The following is a 21,676-nucleotide window of genomic DNA, read 5'->3' on the forward strand; positions in this document are numbered from 1 at the left end:
TCTATGAACATAACCTCAAACTGTATCGTTAACCATTTTCTAATGCACCATAATTCTATTTCTAACCATAATCCCAGATAACAAATCCATATTATAAGCTCAAAATACCATCCACTGACGAATGAATATAATCATTAAAAGATCTCATTAACAACCAATGGATTAGCATAACATTTCGTACACAGGCTCCTTTTATTTCTTACGTACTTGCTAAGAAACGAATGTTTCGCAGCCAGGAAGCTGCAATTTGCACACAAAAACGCAATTTTTTATTTTTGGTATTTCCCCAAAAGGCCCGCAGCCTATATATAAAGCATACATAGAAATAGCCCTCTCCCCCATCCCAAATAGAAAAAGACATCCATTTATTTAAAGCACTTTTTTTTTTCAATAAATCAACTTCCTTTAAATTTGCCTAACGGCATTTTGCATTTTCATTTCCGCTTCATTGTAATAAAGACCAAAGCTTAGCCTAACAGTATCACAAAAAAGATCTTGAATCTATTCCTTAATTTTTTTAGTGAAAGGGAGCAAAGAGTGATACTGATTGTAGCGAATCTTCCTGTGTAGATAGGTCTACTCTACTCTGTAGCACTATCTTTTCTCTATATTCAAAAAGAGTTTAAACGATTACAAATAAAACTAAATATTTTTTAGAGAACAGAATGCCCAAACGAATCCATTGTGTGGGGACATTCAATTTAGCTATTTGAAATGTGATTTTTTTGGGGGCATTTAGGGCTTAAAACGAATGGTGTGCGGTGTCTAATATTTCTACATTGCTTGCCTTATGATTGAAAGATGCCAAAGGTCAGAGACTGTAAATAGAACCTTTTCTTTTGTTGTTGTTGTGGGTTGGAGTTTGGGAAAATGGAGGGGGAGGGGGTAAAGAGGTAAAGTAAAAGTAATATTTTACGGCGGACAAGTATGTGTGCGTGTTTGTGGAGAAGGAGGAAAACGAGTCGTTCCAATACATGATGAAAGTCTAGGTCAGGGAACATAACGTTCAAATACATGATGAAAGTCTAGGTCAGGGAACATAACGTTCAAATACATGATGAAAGTCTAGGTCAGGGAACATAACGTTCCAATACATGATGAAAGTCTAGGTCAGGGAATATAACGTTCAAATACATGATGAAAGTCTAGGTCAGGGAACATAACGTTCAAATACATGATGAACGTCTAGGTCAGGGAACATAACGTTCAAATACATGATGAAAGTCTAGGTCAGGGAACATAACGTTCAAATACATGATGAAAGTCTAGGTCAGGGAACATAACGTTCCAATACATGATGAAAGTCTAGGTCAGGGAACATAACGTTCAAATACATGATGAAAGTCTAGGTCAGGGAACATAACGTTCCAATACATGATGAAAGTCTAGGTCAGGGAACATAACGTTCAAATACATGATGAAAGTCTAGGTCAGGGAACATAACGTTCAAATACATGATGAAAGTCTAGGTCAGGGAACATAACGTTCAAATACATGATGAAAGTCTAGGTCAGGGAACATAACGTTCCAATACAGGATGAAAGTCTAGGTCAGGGAACATAACGTTCAAATACATGATGAAAGTCTAGGTCAGGGAACATAACGTTCCAATACATGATGAAAGTCTAGGTCAGGGAACATAACGTTCAAATACATGATGAAAGTCTAGGTCAGGGAACATAACGTTCAAATACATGATGAAAGTCTAGGTCAGGGAACATAACGTTCAAATACATGATGAAAGTCTAGGTCAGGGAACATAACGTTCAAATACATGATGAAAGTCTAGGTCAGGGAACATAACGTTCCAATACATGATGAAAGTCTAGGTCAGGGAACATAACGTTCAAATACATGATGAAAGTCTAGGTCAGGGAACATAACGTTCAAATACAGGATGAAAGTCTAGGTCAGGGAACATAACGTTCCAATACATGATGAAAGTCTAGGTCAGGGAACATAACGTTCAAATACATGATGAAAGTCTAGGTCAGGGAACATAACGTTCAAATACAGGATGAAAGTCTAGGTCAGGGAACATAACGTTCAAATACATGATGAAAGTCTAGGTCAGGGAACATAACGTTCCAATACAGGATGAAAGTCTAGGTCAGGGAACATAACGTTCAAATACATGATGAAAGTCTAGGTCAGGGAACATAACGTTCCATTACAGGATGAAAGTCTAGGTCAGAGCACATAACGTTCAAATACAGGATGAAAGTCTAGGTCAGGGAACAAAACGTTCCAATACAGGATGAAAGTCTAGGTCAGGGAACATAACGTTCCAATACATGATGAAAGTCTAGGTCAGGGAACATAACGTTCCAATACAGGATGAAAGTCTCGGTCAGGGAACATAACGTTCCAATACAGGATGAAAGACTAGGTCAGGGAACATAACGTTCCAATACATGATGAAAGTCTAGGTCAGGGAACATAACGATGCGCTGGTTGAAAAACAAACAAACAAACAAACAAACAAGATTACAAAGAGAGTTTGTGTTACACAAACTCAGAGGCGGCCCCCGTCGAAGTCGGATCCCTGTCGGATCTGCATATTCGCAAATAATATTCAAGAGGTGATTTAATTTTGATGTAAAATGTTTTACACGTTTCGGATGTTCCTTCAGAGTTGAAGATAATTACTTCCTAGTCCAAACCTCCCGCAGGACGACGGGGGATGGGAGCGGGCAGGGTTTGAACCCTGGGCCATCCATAAATCTGAACAACAGTCCAGCGCGCAAACCGCACGACCAGGCAGCCATCCGATGGTCAAAAGTAATAATGTTTCAAAGATTCATTTGCCGTAAATTTAAATTTAAATTTAATAAAAAAAATAGTAGATTAGTTTTAGTATATTAAAACATTACAATATTGATCAAAACGTTTGGAAATGAAAATCTACACTTTTTTTTTTACACTTTAAGTTTAGAAATTGAAATTCTACATCTTAATCTAGTCTATTTTAGTCTATATAAGATAAACTAGATCTAGAATTTCTAGATCTAGACTCTAAAATAATTTTAATTAGAATATAAATCCAGATCTAGATATACTGTAATAAAAATCTAGATCTAGTTTAAAAAATCTAGATTAGATCTAAATCAAGATATCATTCCTTTTTTTAAACGCGAGTCACATAACGAGGCTTAATAAACATTACTATACCGAGTTCTTTTTTCATTTCATTTTAAGAATTAATTCCATATAACGTCAGAGGGAAAAAAACACTACGTCACACGGCCTAGTTAGACTAAAAATCGCCTTCATCTATAAGAGCCATTTATCGAGTGTTCATAGACTTTGGTGCACCGAGTGCGTTCTTTAAGCATTTCATTTAAAGAATTCATTCCATATGACGTCAAAGGAAAAAAAACACTACGTCACACGGCCTAGCTAGAATAAAAATCGCCTTCATCATTACGAGCCTTTTATCGAGTGTTCATAGACATTGGTGCACCGAGTGCGTTCTTTTAGCATTTCATTTAAAGAATTTATTCCATATGACGTCAAAGGAAGAAAAAACACTACGTCACAAGGCCTAGCTAGACTAAAAATCACCTTTATCAACACGAGCCATTTCTCGAGTGTTCATAGACATTGGTGCACCGAGTGCGTTCTTTTAGCATTTCATTTAAAGAATTCATTCCATGTGACGTCAAAGGAAAAAAAACACTACGTCACACGGCTTAGTTAGACTAAAGTATGTTTTCATTAATACAAGCAATTTTTTCGAGGGTTAATAGACATTGGTGCACCGAGTGCGTTCTTTTAACATTACATTTAAAGAGTCCATTCATATGACGTCAAAGAAAAAAAAATTCCATTACCTCACAATAGGCTAGTACCGGTACCATAAAAAAAAATGTCTTTATTTACACGAGATATTTAACGAGAGTTCATAGACATTGGTGCACTGAGTTCTAATAGATATTATTTAAAAAGGATCAAAGCCACATTGTTTTTGCGTTTTGTCTGTCAGTCGGTCTGTCCGTTATCTTGATATAAAAAAAAAACTAAAAGTTATTAAAAATTGATTAACCTTTATTTTACGTTTCAAAACATCGCAATAATTTTTAGGTATGAACACAATTGAAAAGTTTATATAATAGATTGTTCCGGATGTTTGTATAAATAGTAAAAGAAAAAGAGAATTTCAGATAAATGTAATACCGTTAATTAAATTTTTTGGATGGTCTCGTATAAAAATTAGATGTACTACAGCCACGTGGAGAGATTTTCATACCTTACTTTGGTGTTTGGATTCTGTTTTCCTTAAAAATCGGAACATAATATTAACGATAATTAGATTTTTTAATGTTTTAGGTAGAAAGTTAAATGTACTGTAAGAGAGTAGTGAGTTAAAATATTTTTCATAAAAATCCGTAAAAACATTATTTCGTAAATGAGAAGATTATTTGTTTATTAATTAGAAGAGGGAGTTCAAACAATTATTTGGCGTTAGTAGATTTTTAAATAAATTCGGAAATTTCTGGCGACGATTTGTAAGAAACAAAATCCGGAACTTTCTTTATCGATTACAAAACTTCTATGTTATGTTTTACAAGAAAATTAAATGTCTAAAAAGTAATTTTCAGTAATCAATTCTAGTAAATTACTTTTTTTAAAAGCCTTATGCGATTTCAAACAATCATTAGGCATAATTCCTGTTTTATAAAACAATATCCGGAACATTTTTACACTTAATGAAATATAAGTCAGTATAGAGATTATGATTTAGCATTAATATGCTATTTACATAAAAAACGGAACAACATATTATTGATAATGTGTTTTTGCAACGTTTAAGCATGGAAATTGAATGTAATATAAGTCAGAAGAGCAAACAAACATTTGTTGGCGTTGATTAGTTTTGCACAAAAAAATCCGGAACAATCAATTTTAGATACTTAAAACTATTGAGATGTTATGGGAGGAACATTAAAGGGTAAATCAGATTTTCAATAGCTTTTAGAGTTCTAGTTTTTTAAATCTAAGACAGACCGACCAACAGACAAAACGCACAAAAATAAGCTTCTTTTATTCGGATGGGGGCACTAAACAAAAAATAAATAAAATCTGATTTTTAAAAAAAGTTTAAGGAATTGGTTTAGCACCTGATCATGTTGCGACGTTACGCTACTGCACGAAAATCGCTGCATAAAAAGTCCATTAAAAAAATGTGCGTGATATTTACATACAAAGTGCATTATTAGCCTTAATAAACAAACAGAAATGTTTTCTTTTAATTTTAGCAGCTAGTTGACCAGAAAAAACATATTTAACTATTATTTGTATTTGTTGTAAACATTTTCTGTACATTTTAAAAATATATTTGACTTAGTGATACTGAAAATACACAAAAATTGTCCATCTTTGTTAGCATATTGTAACATTGCCTCCCTTAAATTTACGTAATTGTTTTAGAATTGGTGTATTTTTATGAAAAAATCGCTTGCATAATTAATTTTATAAATTAAACGGTTTGCTTTTAGAAAACCAAAAGTAGCCGTTGCACCTAAACTTTTCAAGCCGGATTTAATGATGAAATAATATTTTTCATATCTCTTCTAGTTTTCGAGATCTGAGTGTGACAGACGGACAGACGGACAGACGGACATTTTGCACAAACCTAATAGCGGCTTTTTCCCCATACGGGGGCCGCTAAAAATGAGATTCCAGAGATAGAAAGAGATAGGAAAAGAAAAGATTGGGAGAAATAGAGAGCAAGAGAGAGAGAGAGAGAGAAACAGAGAGAGAGAGAGAGAGGGAAAAAGAGTGAGAGAAGTAGTTAAAGAGAGAGAAAGAAATAGAGAGGGAGAGAGATGGTTAGAGTAAGAGAGTGGGCTGTCTCTATTCAGTGTAACAGATACTAGAAATCACAGGCTAAAAGTTTAGGGAATCGTTGAGGTATTATCCTTTCATAGGAAGTTTTTAAAAAATGTGAAAAACAAAGCTAATATTAAGTGTAGAAATTAGTTTGAATCAATCATATGATTAAATTTGTAATAGATCTAAACTGACAATAATAAATATGTACAATTAGGAATATTTTTACCTATTTTTTGTTTAGGAGCAATTTTATGCTTTTAGTTTTCACAATGCGCTATGATACGATCACTTGCCTGGGCCAGTTGGAAAGGGGGAGAACAAACGGGGTATCGGGGTAATCGCTTTTAAAAGTATTTGAAAACAAGGGGAAAGAAAATAAAAATATATGGTAAACCTGTTTCTTCCTTATTAAAAAGCCTGCAGTGTTTGTTTCTTATAATAGTAAATAGTTGTAAAAATGGTGTATTTTTATGAAAAAAAACTGCTTGCATAGTTGATTTTAAAAAATTAGATTTTTCGCTTTCAGAAAAGAAAAAAGAAGCCGTTGCATCAGAACTTTGAATGATCATGATGTCCGATATTCATTTTCTCTTCTAGTTTCCGAGATCTAAACGGGACGGACGGACAGACGGAAAGACAGGCCACACAAAACTAATAGCGTCTATTCCCCTTTCAGGGGGCGCTAAAATTGTCCCTAATATAATTTATATATGCTATAAATTAAATTCTTTTATCGAGTCGGCCCACCCCTATTCTTTAATGCCAAATGGAATCATTAGCAGACATTATAAAAAGGAAGGAGGATTAACGTTTTCACTGTACCACCCCCTCCCCCGCCCTCCCCTTTTCATATGAAAACATGACATTTTAAAACAGAAAAGTCAAATATGGCGACAGGGTTTATGTAATTGCATACGAATTCATCTAAGTTATTTTAAGAAAGACTTTGTTTTAGAAAATTTAGAATTCATACGAAATTTTTCAGTATAAGAGTAACAATTGAGATGAGTTATGAACCCAAATATTATTTTCCTTGTCATCTTTTCCCAACCTTTACTCACACTGATATTTTTCTGTTGTATAACTATAACTTACAATATATACTTGAATCCTAAAGATGCAAACAATTTTGAGTAGAATCTAATTGGTCCACTTAATTTCTCCTCCCGCTTCCGAAATTTTTTGTTTAGAGCTTTGAATTATAGTTCTGTAACAAAAATAAAAGCTACAAACATGCCAATTAAACAAAATAGATCACATACAAATAAGCCTTTTTTTTATATTATTTTTTGAATACATTTTTTTTTTCGGCGACGATCCTCAAAATCTTACTCTAAATATGTTGGGTATCTTATCTTTTCAAGAACAAATCGGTTGTGTTCGCAACGTAGTAGGGGCATATAAATTCATATTAGAATATTTTTCAAGTAAAACATTATTCAAAAGGTCCTTTGTTAATAGGATGAATAGTGACCTGTAGATGTCAAGAGAATGCGTTTCTGCAGTGAAGAATGCAAGAAAATGCTTTTGGGTGTTCTTTTTTTCGAATAACTTTTTTTGGGCGGCGATCCTCAAAGCCTTAATATGTGGGCTATTTTATCTTTCCAAGGAGAATGCGTTTCTGCAGTGAAGAATGCAAAAAAAAAAAAAAAACGCTTTTGTCGTCGGGGCTTACAGCGCTCCACCAGGCCCCCTAGCTATTAAGAGAAAAACCTCAACATGGCTGTTTTTTTTTGTGGGTGTGTGTTTTCTTTTTCACCGAAGGTTGAGAAACACTGTACGCGCGTTTATTTATACTTAGGGTTTGGGTTTACTGGGCGTTAGGATTAGGGTTTGGAGAAAAAATCGCCCCCCCACTCCAAAGTTCTGGAACCGCTAATGACTGGCACAAAGACATAGACTAAATAGACTAATTTAAAAAGTACCGTATATCACTCGAACATAGCTACCCTCTCTTGAAGAACTTTTTCATTAAAGAATATTGTTACGATCTTTCCTTATCAGGCCTTCTGTAAACACTGCTAAACACAACACAGCACATCTAACACATCAAGAACTTGACGACAAGGCTCCAAATAATCTGGTGCTTTAATAATGGTCAATTAAAACAGCCAATATGACACAATTGGCAATACATCAACACTAAAAATGCCATACTGTACATCACAGTACTAAACTAATAAACTCTACTGTCTCTATCTCTACCTGGACTCGTACATTCACTTTAGGACTCCACCAGGACCGACTTCATGGCAGACTAACAGTCCCGGTCTACTCGCTGTCCTGTCTTGAACTGCACTGCCTTACACACACAAACGTTTCTTAATGACAAACTGCAACCATTGTGGGAAGCGTGGTCGAGAGGCCAAGTGCGCTTGAACTTGGGTTGGCTACGTAGAAGGGGGCTCGAGGTTCGACACCCGACTCGGGCAGAGTTGTGTTTACTGAGCGCCTATTGGCAGCACGGACAACCAACTCCCAGATACCCCCTCCCACTGAGCATGTTAGTAGCGCTATATAAAAGCTATAATAACCATTAAACCAGTGTTACATCAGATCTGAACGAAGTGGTCGTCTCCGTTTCCATTAGGACTAAAAACAGAAAGATTTGAACTCCTTTATCCCAATTTCGGCCAAAGTGTTACAAGGTCATCTGTCGTCATCGAAAAGTACATAGAAGTCTAATTCATAAAGCGCTGGTTGTAAGTGTGTATGTGTTTCGTGTGTGAATGTTGTTCGTATTTACATCTATATTGTTATTGTTACAGAGATTACGCTGAGGTGATTAATTGCAGTCTAACTGAATTTCCATTTTATTGGACTAATAAAAATTGTCTTATCAATGTCTAGATCTAGAAGTGCATTCTTTCACATTGTTTTTCTTGTTTTTTTTTTTTTTTTTGGTCTTCCTTTCCTTCGTTTATCTGGCATTGTTTCCTGTAGGAAGGCCTTAGCAAGCCCTGTGGATCTTGTGATATGACCGTTTAATCTTAGCTTACAACCTGGGGAAGGCTCGGCTTGTGATCCTGATGGCGATTTCCTCTTGAGAGATGTAGCCTACATAAATACAATCAACTAAGCACACACTAGACAAAGTTAATGCTGTAAATTTTATTTAGATTTGAATATCACAAAAGAGGCAAAAACAGAGTTGAGAAAAAAATACATTCAATGAATTATCACAAAATTTGTTTCATATAAATGCAATTTTGGTAATGATGGTTTAATGAGTTTAGTAACACATTTTCTTCATGTACGTAAAAGTGGCTAATCATAACTGCTGGGTCTCATTTCTGGTTGACTTTTTAAAATGCGTTTGTATGTTTAACATTTTCCTGTCCTTTGAATGACAAATTCACTGCCAACTTTGAGTTATTTTTTATAGAAAAAAAAAACCTACATCTTTCAAAAGCGTTAATGTTAACTAAATAATACAAGTCACCAGTGGGATGGCTAGGGTGGGGGAGTAAGGGGGAGAATTTGAGAATCCCCCCAGCCCCAACTTGAGGGCGCCCCAAATGAATTTTTTTTACATTAGAAATTAAATTTTACGCAAAATGCAGGGGCCCCAAAAGAGATCAAGCCATGCGGCCCCCCAAACGATGGAAAATTCCTAGCTACGCCCTTGCATGTCACATTGTAAAATGTTTGCTTGTTTTGTTAAAATATATCAGATAAAATAGTTTACGTCTGCTACGTTCACCGAATCAGTCCGTGTGTAATAAGTTCCCGTGTGTAATAAGTTCCCGTGTGTAATAAGTTCCCGTGTGTAATAAGTTCCCGTGTGTAATAAGTTCCCGCAGTTCATACACACACACAGTCTATTTTTTTCTCCCAGAATACCTCTAAAGACAGCCATCATCGACACAGTTGAAACGGAAGATTGAACAGACGATGGTTCTTTTTGGTTCCCTCACTGTCTTAGAGGTGAAGTAATACAGAAGATTAAACTTGGCCAATCATGAAATAAAGTACAAGCACAGTAACAAACATTGTCCATTGAAATCTGAGACCATCAAATGTCCCGAAGACGAATACCATCTTTAGCAAGCAGATTTCAACGGCTGGCAGTCAACCTTTGTAAATTGTGCGCTTGAATCAAGAACCTTTATTTTTTTTTAGTTTATTTCAGATGGTAATTTGTATAAAAAAAAATCCCAGTCCTACAAATTCTCGTTCGGATTTCTTTCAAGAAACGATGTTTACACCTTAGTCTTCTTACAGCACATTTCCTGATAAGGTACGCCCCTAATAAAATAAACTTTGTTGAGAAACGTTACCGAAGAACTTACAAAGATATGTTATTAAAGATCTTGCCAAAAAGGAATAAGCCAGGCAAATTTGATTTCAAAGGAGAATCTTATCTTATCTTATCTTATATAATACAGACGTTACTTCAAAAAAGAAGATGATTACGTCCTACGCGTCATGCATTTAGTCATGCATATTAACCAATGACTTAAATTCTGCCAAGTCACTGGTTTTCCTGGCTAGCTCAGGCAACCCATTCCATGCTCTAATAGCACTAGGGAAGAAGGAGTATTTGTACAAATTTGTCCTAGCATATGGGACGAGGAATGTGCCTTTATCTTTGTGTCTTTCAGAGTATTTTATTAAATTTTGTTTTTGTATTTGAAGATTATGGTTCAGTGTTTTATGTATGATTGCTACTTTACTTTTGAGCCTTCTGTCCTGAAGGCTTTCTAAATTTAGTGATTTTACTAAAGGTGTTACTCTAGTCAAATGTGAATATTCGTTTGTTATGAATCTCACTGCTCTATTTTGTGTCTGTTCCAGTTTCTTAATGTTTTCTTGAGTTGAGGGGTCCCAAACGGAGGATGCATATTCTATTATTGGCCTAACCAAGGTTAAGTAACATTTTAGTTTTATGTTCTTATTTGATTTATAGAAATTTCTTTTAATAAATCCTAATGCTTTGTTTGATTTTTTTGTAGTTTCATCAATATGTGGATTCCATGATAGTTTTTCATTTATTATAACACCTAGGTATTTTGCGTTTTTAGTCTGTGATACTGGTTTGCCATGAATAAGATAAGTGGAATTAATTTGTTTTAGTTTTTTTGTTACTCTTAACAACTGACATTTTTCTGGGTGGAAAGACATGCTCCAATTTGATTCCCATTTCTGTAATTCATCTAATTCTCTTTGTAAAATATCTGTGTCTTGTGTTGTTTTTATTGTTCTATATATTATGCAATCGTCTGTGTCGTGAATTTGCTTATTTGGATTGTCACCCCTTAGTGTTTGTTACACTTGTTAACCTGTGTACTGACCGTATTTCGTAGTCCGTGTTGTGAACTCTACTATGTGTGTAGTTGTTTGTCATTCAGTGAAATAAAGCTTTGAATGTAACATGGTATTGTTATTATTAAGTACAACAATTTATTTCACTGAATCTGTCTAAACATGGATAGACTACTTCGGCCTGAAAGGTTCGATGTGGAACCTACCGCACCTCAAGCACAAGAAAAGTGGCTGCACTGGTACGAAACATTTAAAAACTTTCTGTCTGTAGTTACTATAGAAAATGTAGATAACAAGAAACTACTAATTAACTACATTTCGCCATCGGTGTACCAGATGATTAGTGACAAGGAAACATATGAGGAAGCGATCCAGTCACTAAACAACATCTATGTGCAACCCAATAACGAGGTCTTCGCAAGGCACAAGTTAGCCACGTGCAGACAAGAACAGGGTCAAAGCGTTGACGCCTTTCTTCAAAAACTCCGCAGTCTATCCAAGGATTGCAATTTCAAAGCCTTGACAGCTGAGCAACATCGTGACGAGTCCATACGCGATGCATTCATCACAGGTATTGCCTCCAACAGCATTAGAAAACGTCTCCTTGAGAAAACAGATTTAAAGTTAAAGGATGCATTTGAGGAAGCCAGAGTACTTGAACACGCCTATCAACATTCGTTGTTGTACGAGTCACAGTCAGAAACCACTAGTGGGGCTACTACAAATGCTGTAAGAGAACACCCTGCTGATCCTGTCGCTCCCCAGTTGCCTGATCTACGAGCCTCGGTTAATTCGACTCAAACAAAACAAGAGGTAAGCGCTATATCTATCAAGTGTTACTTCTGTGGCAGAGGAAGACATCCTCGTAATGAGTGCCCCGCACGTGAAGCCACATGTAATCAGTGTGGCAAGAAGGGACATTTTCAGAGATCTTGCAAATCAAGAAAATCTACAGCATTTGCCCTCGCTACATTGCACTCTTTAGGACTAGGCAAATCAACCTCCTTGATTCTTCTCAATGGGGTGCCACTTAAAGCCTTGATAGACACTGGAAGCTGTGAGAGTTACGTGTCAGCTCGAGTTGCCAGGAATCACAAATGGCCGATAAAAACCTCTGTGGACAGAATATTTATGGCTTCTACTCACCTGTCTCGAGTTACTGAAGGCCATATCTTTGCTACCATTCAACTCAAAGATGAAAAATATGAAAATATTAAACTGTCACTCTTAGATGGATTGTGTTCAGATGTTATTCTAGGTTTGGATTTCATAAGCCTACACGAGAATCTACAGATTCCCTTTAGTGGGAAGAGACCACCTCTGTGCGTAAGTACCCTTAGACCAGCCAAAGTAGAGGCGCCTAGTCTTTTTGGTAACTTATCTCCAAACTGCACCCCAGTGGCAACTAAGTCACGCAGACACTCACTACTGGACTCTAAGTTTATTAATGCTGAGATTCAGAGACTACTCAAAGAAGAAGTAATAGAACCCTCAAAGTCCCCCTGGCGGGCACAGGTTCTAATAACATCCAATGAGAGGCACAAAAGACGTATGGTTATTGACTATAGCCAGACGATCAACAGATATACGCTGCTAGACGCCTATCCCATGCCAAGAATGGATGAATTAGCGGAGAAGATATCACAGTTTTCTGTCTTCAGCACTCTGGACCTCAAAAATGCTTATCATCAGATCCCGATTAAAGAAGAAGAAAGGCCATATACAGCTTTTGAGGCTGGGGGTAGACTTTACCAGTTTCGAAGAATTCCATTTGGAGTTACAAATGGAGTGGCTTGTTTCCAGCGAACCATAGATAAAATAATCGAAGATGAGCAACTAGAAAATACATTCGCTTATGTGGACAATGTGACCATCTGTGGACATGATAATGAATCTCATGATAGAAACCTGCAGAGATTCTTCAAAGTAGCTCAGAAGTATGGCATTACCTTCAACGAAGCTAAAAGTGAGATAGGAACACATAGCGTCAGACTGCTGGGATACGAAATATCTAAAGGTCAGCTCAAGCCTGACCCTGAAAGATTCACAGCCTTGCGGGAATTAAATGCTCCGTCGAACCTGCGAGAACAGAAACGAATAGTGGGTCTGCTGGCTTATTATTCTCTATGGATTCCTAACTTCTCAGACAAAATCAGCCTCTTAGCTAGAAATAAACGATTTCCTGTCCCTGAGGAAGTCAAACAAGCATTCCAGAACCTAAAGGACGAGCTCGAGGAATCCGCCGTGTACACCATTGATTACACTCGCCCACTAACAGTGGAGACAGATGCGTCTGACATAGCTATAGCAGCTACACTTAATCAAGATGGCCGGCCTGTGGCTTTCTTTTCCCGGACACTATCGCAAAGCGAAAGAAGGCACTCATCAGTGGAAAAAGAAGCGTATGCAATAGTAGAATCTTTGAGGAAATGGAAACACTTTCTTATTGGAAGACCATTTACCCTTGTCACAGACCAGCGATCCGTGTCGTTTATGTATTGTAGACAAAATAAAGGCAAGATCAAGAATGAGAAGATCCAAAGGTGGAGGTTAGAGCTATCCTGCTTTCACTATGACGTCGTTTACAGACCAGGTACACAGAACACTGCTGCTGACACTTTCAGCAGAAATCGCTACTTATCCGCAATGTCACGTAACGACCTAAAATTACTCCACAATAGTTTGTGTCACCCTGGTGTAACAAGAATGCTACATTTTGTGAGATCAAAAAATCTACCTTTTTCCACCGATGACGTCAGAACAGTGATCGACCAGTGCCAGTCATGTGCTGAACTTAAACCTCGATTCTTCAAGCCGCCAATAGGACAATTAATCAAAGCCACTCAGCCATTCGAAAGAATAAGCATGGACTTTAAGGGACCTCTCCCTTCCAACTCACGCAATAAATATCTGCTTACCATGATCGACGAATTCTCTAGGTTTCCTTTTGCCTTTGCATGCCCAGATATGTCATCTGCTACTGTTATTAAATGCCTAAATGAGTTGTTCGCCTTATTCGGGCTACCTTCCTATGTCCATACCGACAGAGGTACTTCCTTTATGTCTGCTGAAGTACAGAAGTACCTTAACGAAAGAGGAGTTGCTACGAGCAGGACCACGGCTTACAACCCTAGAGGAAATGGTCAAATAGAGAAACTGAACAGTACCCTTTGGAAAGCTATAACCTTAGCTTTACACTCCCAGGACTTGAGTACGTCTCAGTGGGAACTAGTATTGCAAGACGCGTTGCACTCAATTCGGTCACTTCTGTGTACGGCGACGAATAAAACTCCACACGAGAGACTCTTTGGATACTATCGCAAAAGTACTTCTGGAACCTCCCTACCAACGTGGTTAACATCTCCTGGCCCCGTGTTGTTAAAAAGAAATAATAGATCCTCTAAGTATGACCCTTTAACAGAGGAGGTAGAGCTGGTGAACAGCAACCCTCAATACGCTCTTATCAAAACATCTACGGGCCGAGAAGAAACAGTTTCTTTAAGATTGTTGGCGCCCAAAGAAAAAGACTGTTTCACAGAGAATGTGAGACCCCCTGTGCTGAGAGACGGTTCCCCCAGGAATGCGACACCCTCACTTCAAAGCGAAACAGAAAGCAACACAGAGAACTCTTCTCTGAACCCTCCTGTTAACCGAACAACCAAACCACCCCTTTCGGGGGAAGTGGACCCGGTTGAAGCCCCTACCATCGAGTCACCAAGTAATGTTGTTAGTACTGATACTGATTGTACTGATACTGCCGATCCAAACTGCCGATACAACCTAAGAGAACGAAAATCAAGACCCAACTACAGGGTTTAACAGACTGATGTGTTCGATAAACAGTTGCTGTATAATAGACTAATGTGTTTGATAAACAGTTTGCTATTAACCAGTATTGCAGATGTGTTTAGATGCTTATGTTTTATTAATCATTGTATTTGCTTTGACTACTTAATGTTGTGTTATATGTATAAAATTTAAACGTGGGGTGAATGTCGTGAATTTGCTTATTTGGATTGTCACCCCTTAGTGTTTGTTACACTTGTTAACCTGTGTACTGACCGTATTTCGTAGTCCGTGTTGTGAACTCTACTATGTGTGTAGTTGTTTGTCATTCAGTGAAATAAAGCTTTGAATGTAACATGGTATTGTTATTATTAAGTACAACAGTCTGCAAATAATCTGACTTTTGTTCCTGAACTAATGCAATTTGGTAAATCATTTATGTAAATTAAAAATAGTAGTGGACCCAAGACTGTACCTTGAGGTACACCTGAGTTTACTGTTATCGGTGTTGATTTAGAGCCATTTATTATTACAGTTTGTTCTCTCCCTATCAGAAAGTCTTTAATCCACTGATGCAGTGGACCATTAATGCCGAAATATTTTAATTTTTTAAGCAAACTATGGTGGTGAACTTTGTCAAAAGCCTTAGAAAAGTCTAGTAAGATAGCATCTATTTGTTCACTATTATCTAAACCTTTTGAAAAATCATCAATTAGTCCTATTAGTTGTGTTTCACATGATCTATATTTCCTAAAGCCATGTTGGTATGGTGTGAGGACATTATGTTTGTCTAAGTGGTTTATGATGTTGCTACATATTATGTGTTCTAGGATTTTACATGTGATGCTGGTAAGTGATACTGGTCTGTAGTTCCCTGGGTCAGATTTTTCTCCTTTTTTAAATAGGGGGGTGACATTAGCTTCTTTCCAGTCCTTTGGTACTCTGCCCTGGTTAAGTGAAGCCTGAAAGAGTATTTTGAACACTGGGGCTAGCTCATTACTTAGTTCTTTGAGTAATCTAGCTGGAATACCATCAGGTCCAGAAGCTTTATTTGGTTTGGTGTTGGCTAATAGTTTTTGAATTCCATTTTCTTGTACTACTATATCTTCTATGTTGTCTACTTGGTTCAAATTCAGTAATATGTCTTTGTCTCCTGGGAATGAAGAATGAAGAAAATGTACTAAATTGAAAGACAATGTCTTGATTGGAGACTCAAAAATCTTTACACAATGTTTGTTCTGCAACCTTTTTTTTTTTTAAATATTCAGAATGTCAAATCATTCAAAAATGTGTCTGTAATGAAATATTTTTGCCATTTTAGTCATTGTCTCATAATTGGAGCAAAAGTCTAGATGAAAGTTGAGCGTATATATAAAAAAAAGGAATAAATTTTGTATTTCCACTGAGACTAAAAACAGCGAGTGAATAGTGATAGTTTCAATAGAAATATGTCAATACAAGAAAACAGATTGTTTATGTGGCGATTGCTTCCCCAATTCGACTTAATTTCCTATCCTTCTATTATCTACTGTCCACAATCTATGAACCTAAACTGGACAGATCTGAGACTACATTTGAACTTGACTATAGTGTGCAAAGATTATTGTATTGTATTAAGCGTATTGTATCTGTAGTCAATCCGTTATATCTATTGTTCTTCAATGCATTTATTGTTGAAGGATGAAACAAGAGTATTATCATACAAATAACAGCATGCTAGACAAGAGTTCTTGACTGCAAGCTTGTAACAGATTTTCATTGTTTGCACATGGGTATTAATGTACAGATGCCAACTCTTAAGCTTCTAAATAAATAGTAATTATTCTTCAATTACTTCTAATGCGATAAGCGGTCTTGCTTTTCATACATTTCACGAAAACATTTAGTAGAGATCTTTTAACAACATCGCGAGAATGGACTACAAAACTGTAGTCGAAATGTTCTTTAGTTACAGTGTCAAGCAGACTTTGTACAGCAGACAGCAACAATGAGCATTTTGACGTCTGCTTAGAGAAGTTATTGAAAGACTTGGCGCGAGTACTATTTACATTCAAATGTTTGTAAAACTAAAAGAAAAATGGATAAAACGAACATAAAATAAATACAGAAATTTAAAAAAAAAACGAATTACAAATTATTTGAAAATGAATGTACATAGATCTATGTGCAAATATAGATAAATATGATATATATTGAAAGAGCCAATCAATTAACATCTCCATGCATCATCTCTAAGCCGTTCTGGCCAAGACTTAAAACAAATAAAAGAGATTTTAGAAGTGGGTCATACATTGAAGATTATCTTGTCTTTACGTCTCTCGATGCTGTTAATTGCTTTATGGTTTACATATCGACCGTTAGAGTCAGGGGCGGGATGCGTTGTATTTCACTAAAGATTGACCTAGTTATGAAGATAAGACAAGCTTGTAAGTCTTTCCTAATTCTTGTGGATCGTGACTCTCCGTAGAAACACATTTATTTGCTAGTTATTTACTATTTTTCATTCAAATTGAATACAGTCACTGAGGTCGTGCATATTACAAATTACTTACATAATTTTCAATAGCTTATTTTATATAAGAGTTGTGCTGCTAGAGACAAGTGGGGGTGCTGATCGCAACTAGTGACACGTGACACCAATGCGATATAATGACAGAAGCAACTGATTAAAAATAAGGTTAGAAAGATGGTTTGTGTTGAAACAGAAACTCGGATACAGCCCCCAAAGTGGACCACTCGGGCAGGTACAATGGCATGTTTCAATTTTTTCAGCATGACTATCAGAAGCCATGAACTACAGACTATCAATAAACACAATTTATCTCAACTTACATACATAAAGAGAAATCTACGTATCGAAAGTGTTGCGGATATTATGGTGCTATCAGGTCGACTGACGATATAATACCACATTCTATATATGCTATTATTGTTACATTGTTAATATTCCTATTTATTCATTGATCTGATTGCTGTAAAGATATGGTTCGCTGTGAATCTGACCAGTGAATCTGACCTAAGTGATGTTATTGAAAGATTATCTAATTGATGATTTTCTAAAGCGCCAGCCTCTCCATCTTCACTTTTCCATTTAGTTAAATAACAAATTGTTGTTCATACGTGATGCAACACTGCCCTTCACGTGTATAACAGGAAACACTTTGTATTAAATGTTTTAAATTACTTTCGACCTATATACATACTAAAAGCTTTTTCTCTTTTATAACTAAAACAATTGATTTACAATGTAAATAGCTTGTATAACAGTTAACTATTAATTTAGCAATACAAATATTTTTTACAGCATTGTTATAGGGGAAAAGATCGTTTGCATAATCGTTTTAAAATATACAGAAATGTTGTCTCTCCTATTAACAGATTTACTATTTCTATTAATAATAAAAAATAGTAAATATGTTGTATTTTTATGAAATAATACTGGTTGCCTATTTAATTTAAAAAAAAATAATTTTTAGCTTTTAGAATCGACCAAAAGTAGCCATTGCACCAGGACTTTGAAAAATCTAAAATATGATATCGGATTTTCAATATCTTTTCTAGTTTTTGCGATCTAAACGAGATGGACGGACGGACAGAAATACTTACAAACGGACAGACAGACGGACGGACAGGCTACACAAAGCTAATAACAGATTTGCCTTTTTTAGGGGCACCACTTAAAAAAAAAAGAATCGGTGACACATTTAATAGTTGTGTTCTAATAAATGTATGAAAATGGATCTTTTTATTTATATTGTATCAACAATAAGGATTTTATTCGGAAATTACTTTGGAAAAGTTTTATTGGGATTGGGGCTGGTGCCATTAGATGCACCGGGTGACACAAATCTTAGAGACGCCTCTACTATGCTATAAAATAAAACTGCTGTCCACCCAATGTAGTATGACTTTGGTTAGTGGAAATCGCAAGGCCCAAAAAAAATAAATGTTTAAAATAATTTGAGATGTTACGGTCCAATGTGACATATTACTTAATATCTGTTCAATGTATTTTTACATAGCAAAGAACAATGTTTTACTAGGACACATAAAATGTAATGAACGCTGGTATGAAAAGTAATAAAATTGTAAGGATATAGAGTTTACAAAGGTCACCAGGACACCTTAACGTTACTTTTAAAGATGTGGCTGACAGACTCAGATTTTGAGACTCTTTCTTTTACCAGCACCGAAGGTTCATTCAGGCTATGTCTTGTGTGGCACAGGATGTCAGGGTAAGAAATTATTGTCCGGGCGTTGGGTGTGGCCAGAACCTGCGGCCCGGTAGATCCTGTGGGCGACATCCCGGCGCGGCGGGTAGAGCAATACTTATGACGGCAGATGCGATGAAGGCGTCCATCAGAGTGAGCGTGGGCGCCGCTGGAGTTGCCGCCCGCCGCTGTGGGGCTGGAGTTCTTTAGCGAGGTCTCGTTGGTGGATGGGTGGGCGTAGCCGTAAGGCAGGTGCCTGAGTCCCTTTCTGGCGTCGTTTTCCGTGAACTTAGCCAGGCGTATCCCGTTGTCCGGGTAGAGGTAGCAAGTGTTACTGTTATTCAGACCCGGGGAACGCCGTTCGGTGCCGACGAACTTGGCCTTGAGCTTGTAGAAGGCCGGAATGGAATGAGAGTCAAGCTTGAAGCAGCACCGGCAGAGGGTCCGCTTGAAGGCCTGGCGAAACTTTCTGGATAATAAGTTGTAGAGAATAGGGTTGACCGTACAGCTTAGAAAATACAGCACTCCTGAAACATAAAGAAAACAGTTGAAAAGTTATTATTTAAGACTTTGTATACAAAAGTTATTATTTAAGACTTTGTATACATAAGTCAATGCTTAACAATGTCAAAACCAACAGTAAAGGAACGCTAGACTCAGGGGCGTAACTAGGGATTTGGGGGCCCAGGGGGATTGACCTCTTTGTGGGGCCCCTTGCATTTTGACATTCGACATATGACATGAGATAATGTAAGCAAAAATATATAAGCCCCAAATCAAATTGGTTCAGTATATCAGTAAACTTAACAAAAAGTAATCATCAAGACTCTTTTAATGAATAATACCGTTGTTTAGTAATTAAATAATGCACAAGTGACAAATCTAAATTAATATCGCTTCACGTCGTGCAGCAAAGACATCTATAACATCAACTACATCGATACTTTCTAGTATTTGTGACTTCACTGACATTAAAACCATGATAAGCCTTTCTTGCGTCATTGTGCTCCTGAGATAGTTTTTGATGAACTTGAGCTTTGAGAATGATCTCTCACATGACGTAATGGAAGTGGCCTGTGTTAGCGGTATTCGGAGGAGGTTGCAAAGTTTGAGCACACGTAATTCCCATATGAAGCCTGTTTCCTCAATATGTCTATTGGTGATTGTATTACTGTTTGTTGATGAAAAGTGCTCGTGCATCAATGACATCATTGAAAAAGCGATTTTCCAGCACAGTTTGTCATAAGCGTGTCTTCTAACAGGTGTCTTGGTTCAAGAAGAAACCCAAAGGTATCCATTTTCTTTCCAGCCTTGGAATCTGCCCTTCATCTCCATATGAAATCTGTCCAGCACTTCTGTCGCAACACGTTTGAATTGCAGTTGTATTGACAGTCCTACATTAGAACTCAACTTCCCATCAAGTCTTTTCTTTCATATGGTTGTTTTGATTACAGGGAATCCATAGTATTCACTACCTTCTTTTGCTTTTTTGATGGATTGGGTTTTTGTCAGTTTCTCATCATTTTGCAGAAAGCATGAAAGGGTACTAATTTCTTTAGCAGATTCCCGTATATGCAGTCCAGACTTTTGTAGTTTCTTCCGAACTATATTAATTGGGCACAGGAGCTTTGACCAGAATTCCAGATAGGCAAAAAATTCTTACATTTTTTACTGCATGAAGAAGGTTCTGTGCTAATATTATATGGTATTACGTCATTGTTGGTTGTTTATGTTTTGTGTGAAAGCAAAAGTATTCAAAGCATACAAAAGTGGGAAAGATCCATATCTCGTTATGCTCGAGTATAGAAATACTCCGATAAGTGGACTGCCGTATTCACCATCACAACTGCTGACGAGTAGAAGACTCAGGGAATCATTCCAACTGATCACAAACTATTGAAACCATCGGTAGCTCAAAATGCAGAGACATTACTCAACGATGAACAGATGAAAAGCAAAGTGAAATACGATGCAAAAGCAAGACTACCTAAAGATTATTCTGTCGGAGAGTTCGTCTAGGTCAAACATAGCAGAAAGCAGTTGTCATAAAAAAAACATTCAGCACCCAGATCTTACATCATAAAGACAAACGATGGAAAAACATACAGAAGAAATCAACGCTTTTTGAATAAGAGTTTCGATGAAGAAATCTCTGGGTACTATGATACCGATGAAGACAATGAACTGCAAACTGTTGGAACAAACGAAACAGACAGTTATAGACCAACGTCTAGAGAACTTGTTCAGTCAAGACAACCAGAAGTGGACGAATTGTTAAAGTTCCTAGTAGACAGTGCCGGTCGCAGTGGGCGCCGCGCTTTCATAGGCCCCGCGCTAATTCCAAGTGTACTTTATTAAATTAAACAATTATAACGTATATAAAATAACAGGGTTTTCGCGACCTCCTGATTTTTCAGGGCCTCCAGGAAATCTCATGAAAAGGCAAAATATACGATAAAGTCCTGAACTTTTTTTTAATTTATTCAAATCTCCTGAAGAATAGACGAAATTGACATTTTGGGGTGCCAATAAATAAAAGTGGCATTGCGAGCTTTCATTTGATAAAAATTTATTGCAAA

The 21,676-nt window shown here is 36.8% G+C and overlaps 2 protein-coding genes across 2 annotated transcripts in view; one reads left to right on the forward strand and one right to left on the reverse strand.

The window, feature by feature from the left end:
* The first annotated feature begins 11,262 nt into the window (after positions 1-11,262).
* On the forward strand, positions 11,263-15,241 carry LOC129926798 (uncharacterized). The gene has a single exon (XM_056032858.1). The coding sequence runs from the start codon at positions 11,263-11,265 to the stop codon at positions 14,917-14,919; it is 3,657 nt and encodes a 1,218-aa protein (XP_055888833.1). The 3' UTR covers positions 14,920-15,241.
* Positions 12,541-21,676, reverse strand: part of LOC106056440 (pyrokinin-1 receptor-like) — a 231,321-nt gene continuing 222,185 nt past the window's right edge. The window contains exon 5 of the mRNA XM_056032859.1: positions 12,541-19,624. Within this exon, the coding sequence (XP_055888834.1) occupies positions 18,999-19,624 (626 nt within the window). The 3' untranslated portion in view covers positions 12,541-18,998. The remainder of the gene's footprint in view (positions 19,625-21,676) is intronic.

Source organism: Biomphalaria glabrata, chromosome 6 (genome assembly GCF_947242115.1).
Source record: "Biomphalaria glabrata chromosome 6, xgBioGlab47.1, whole genome shotgun sequence".
Taxonomy (NCBI): domain Eukaryota; kingdom Metazoa; phylum Mollusca; class Gastropoda; family Planorbidae; genus Biomphalaria; species Biomphalaria glabrata.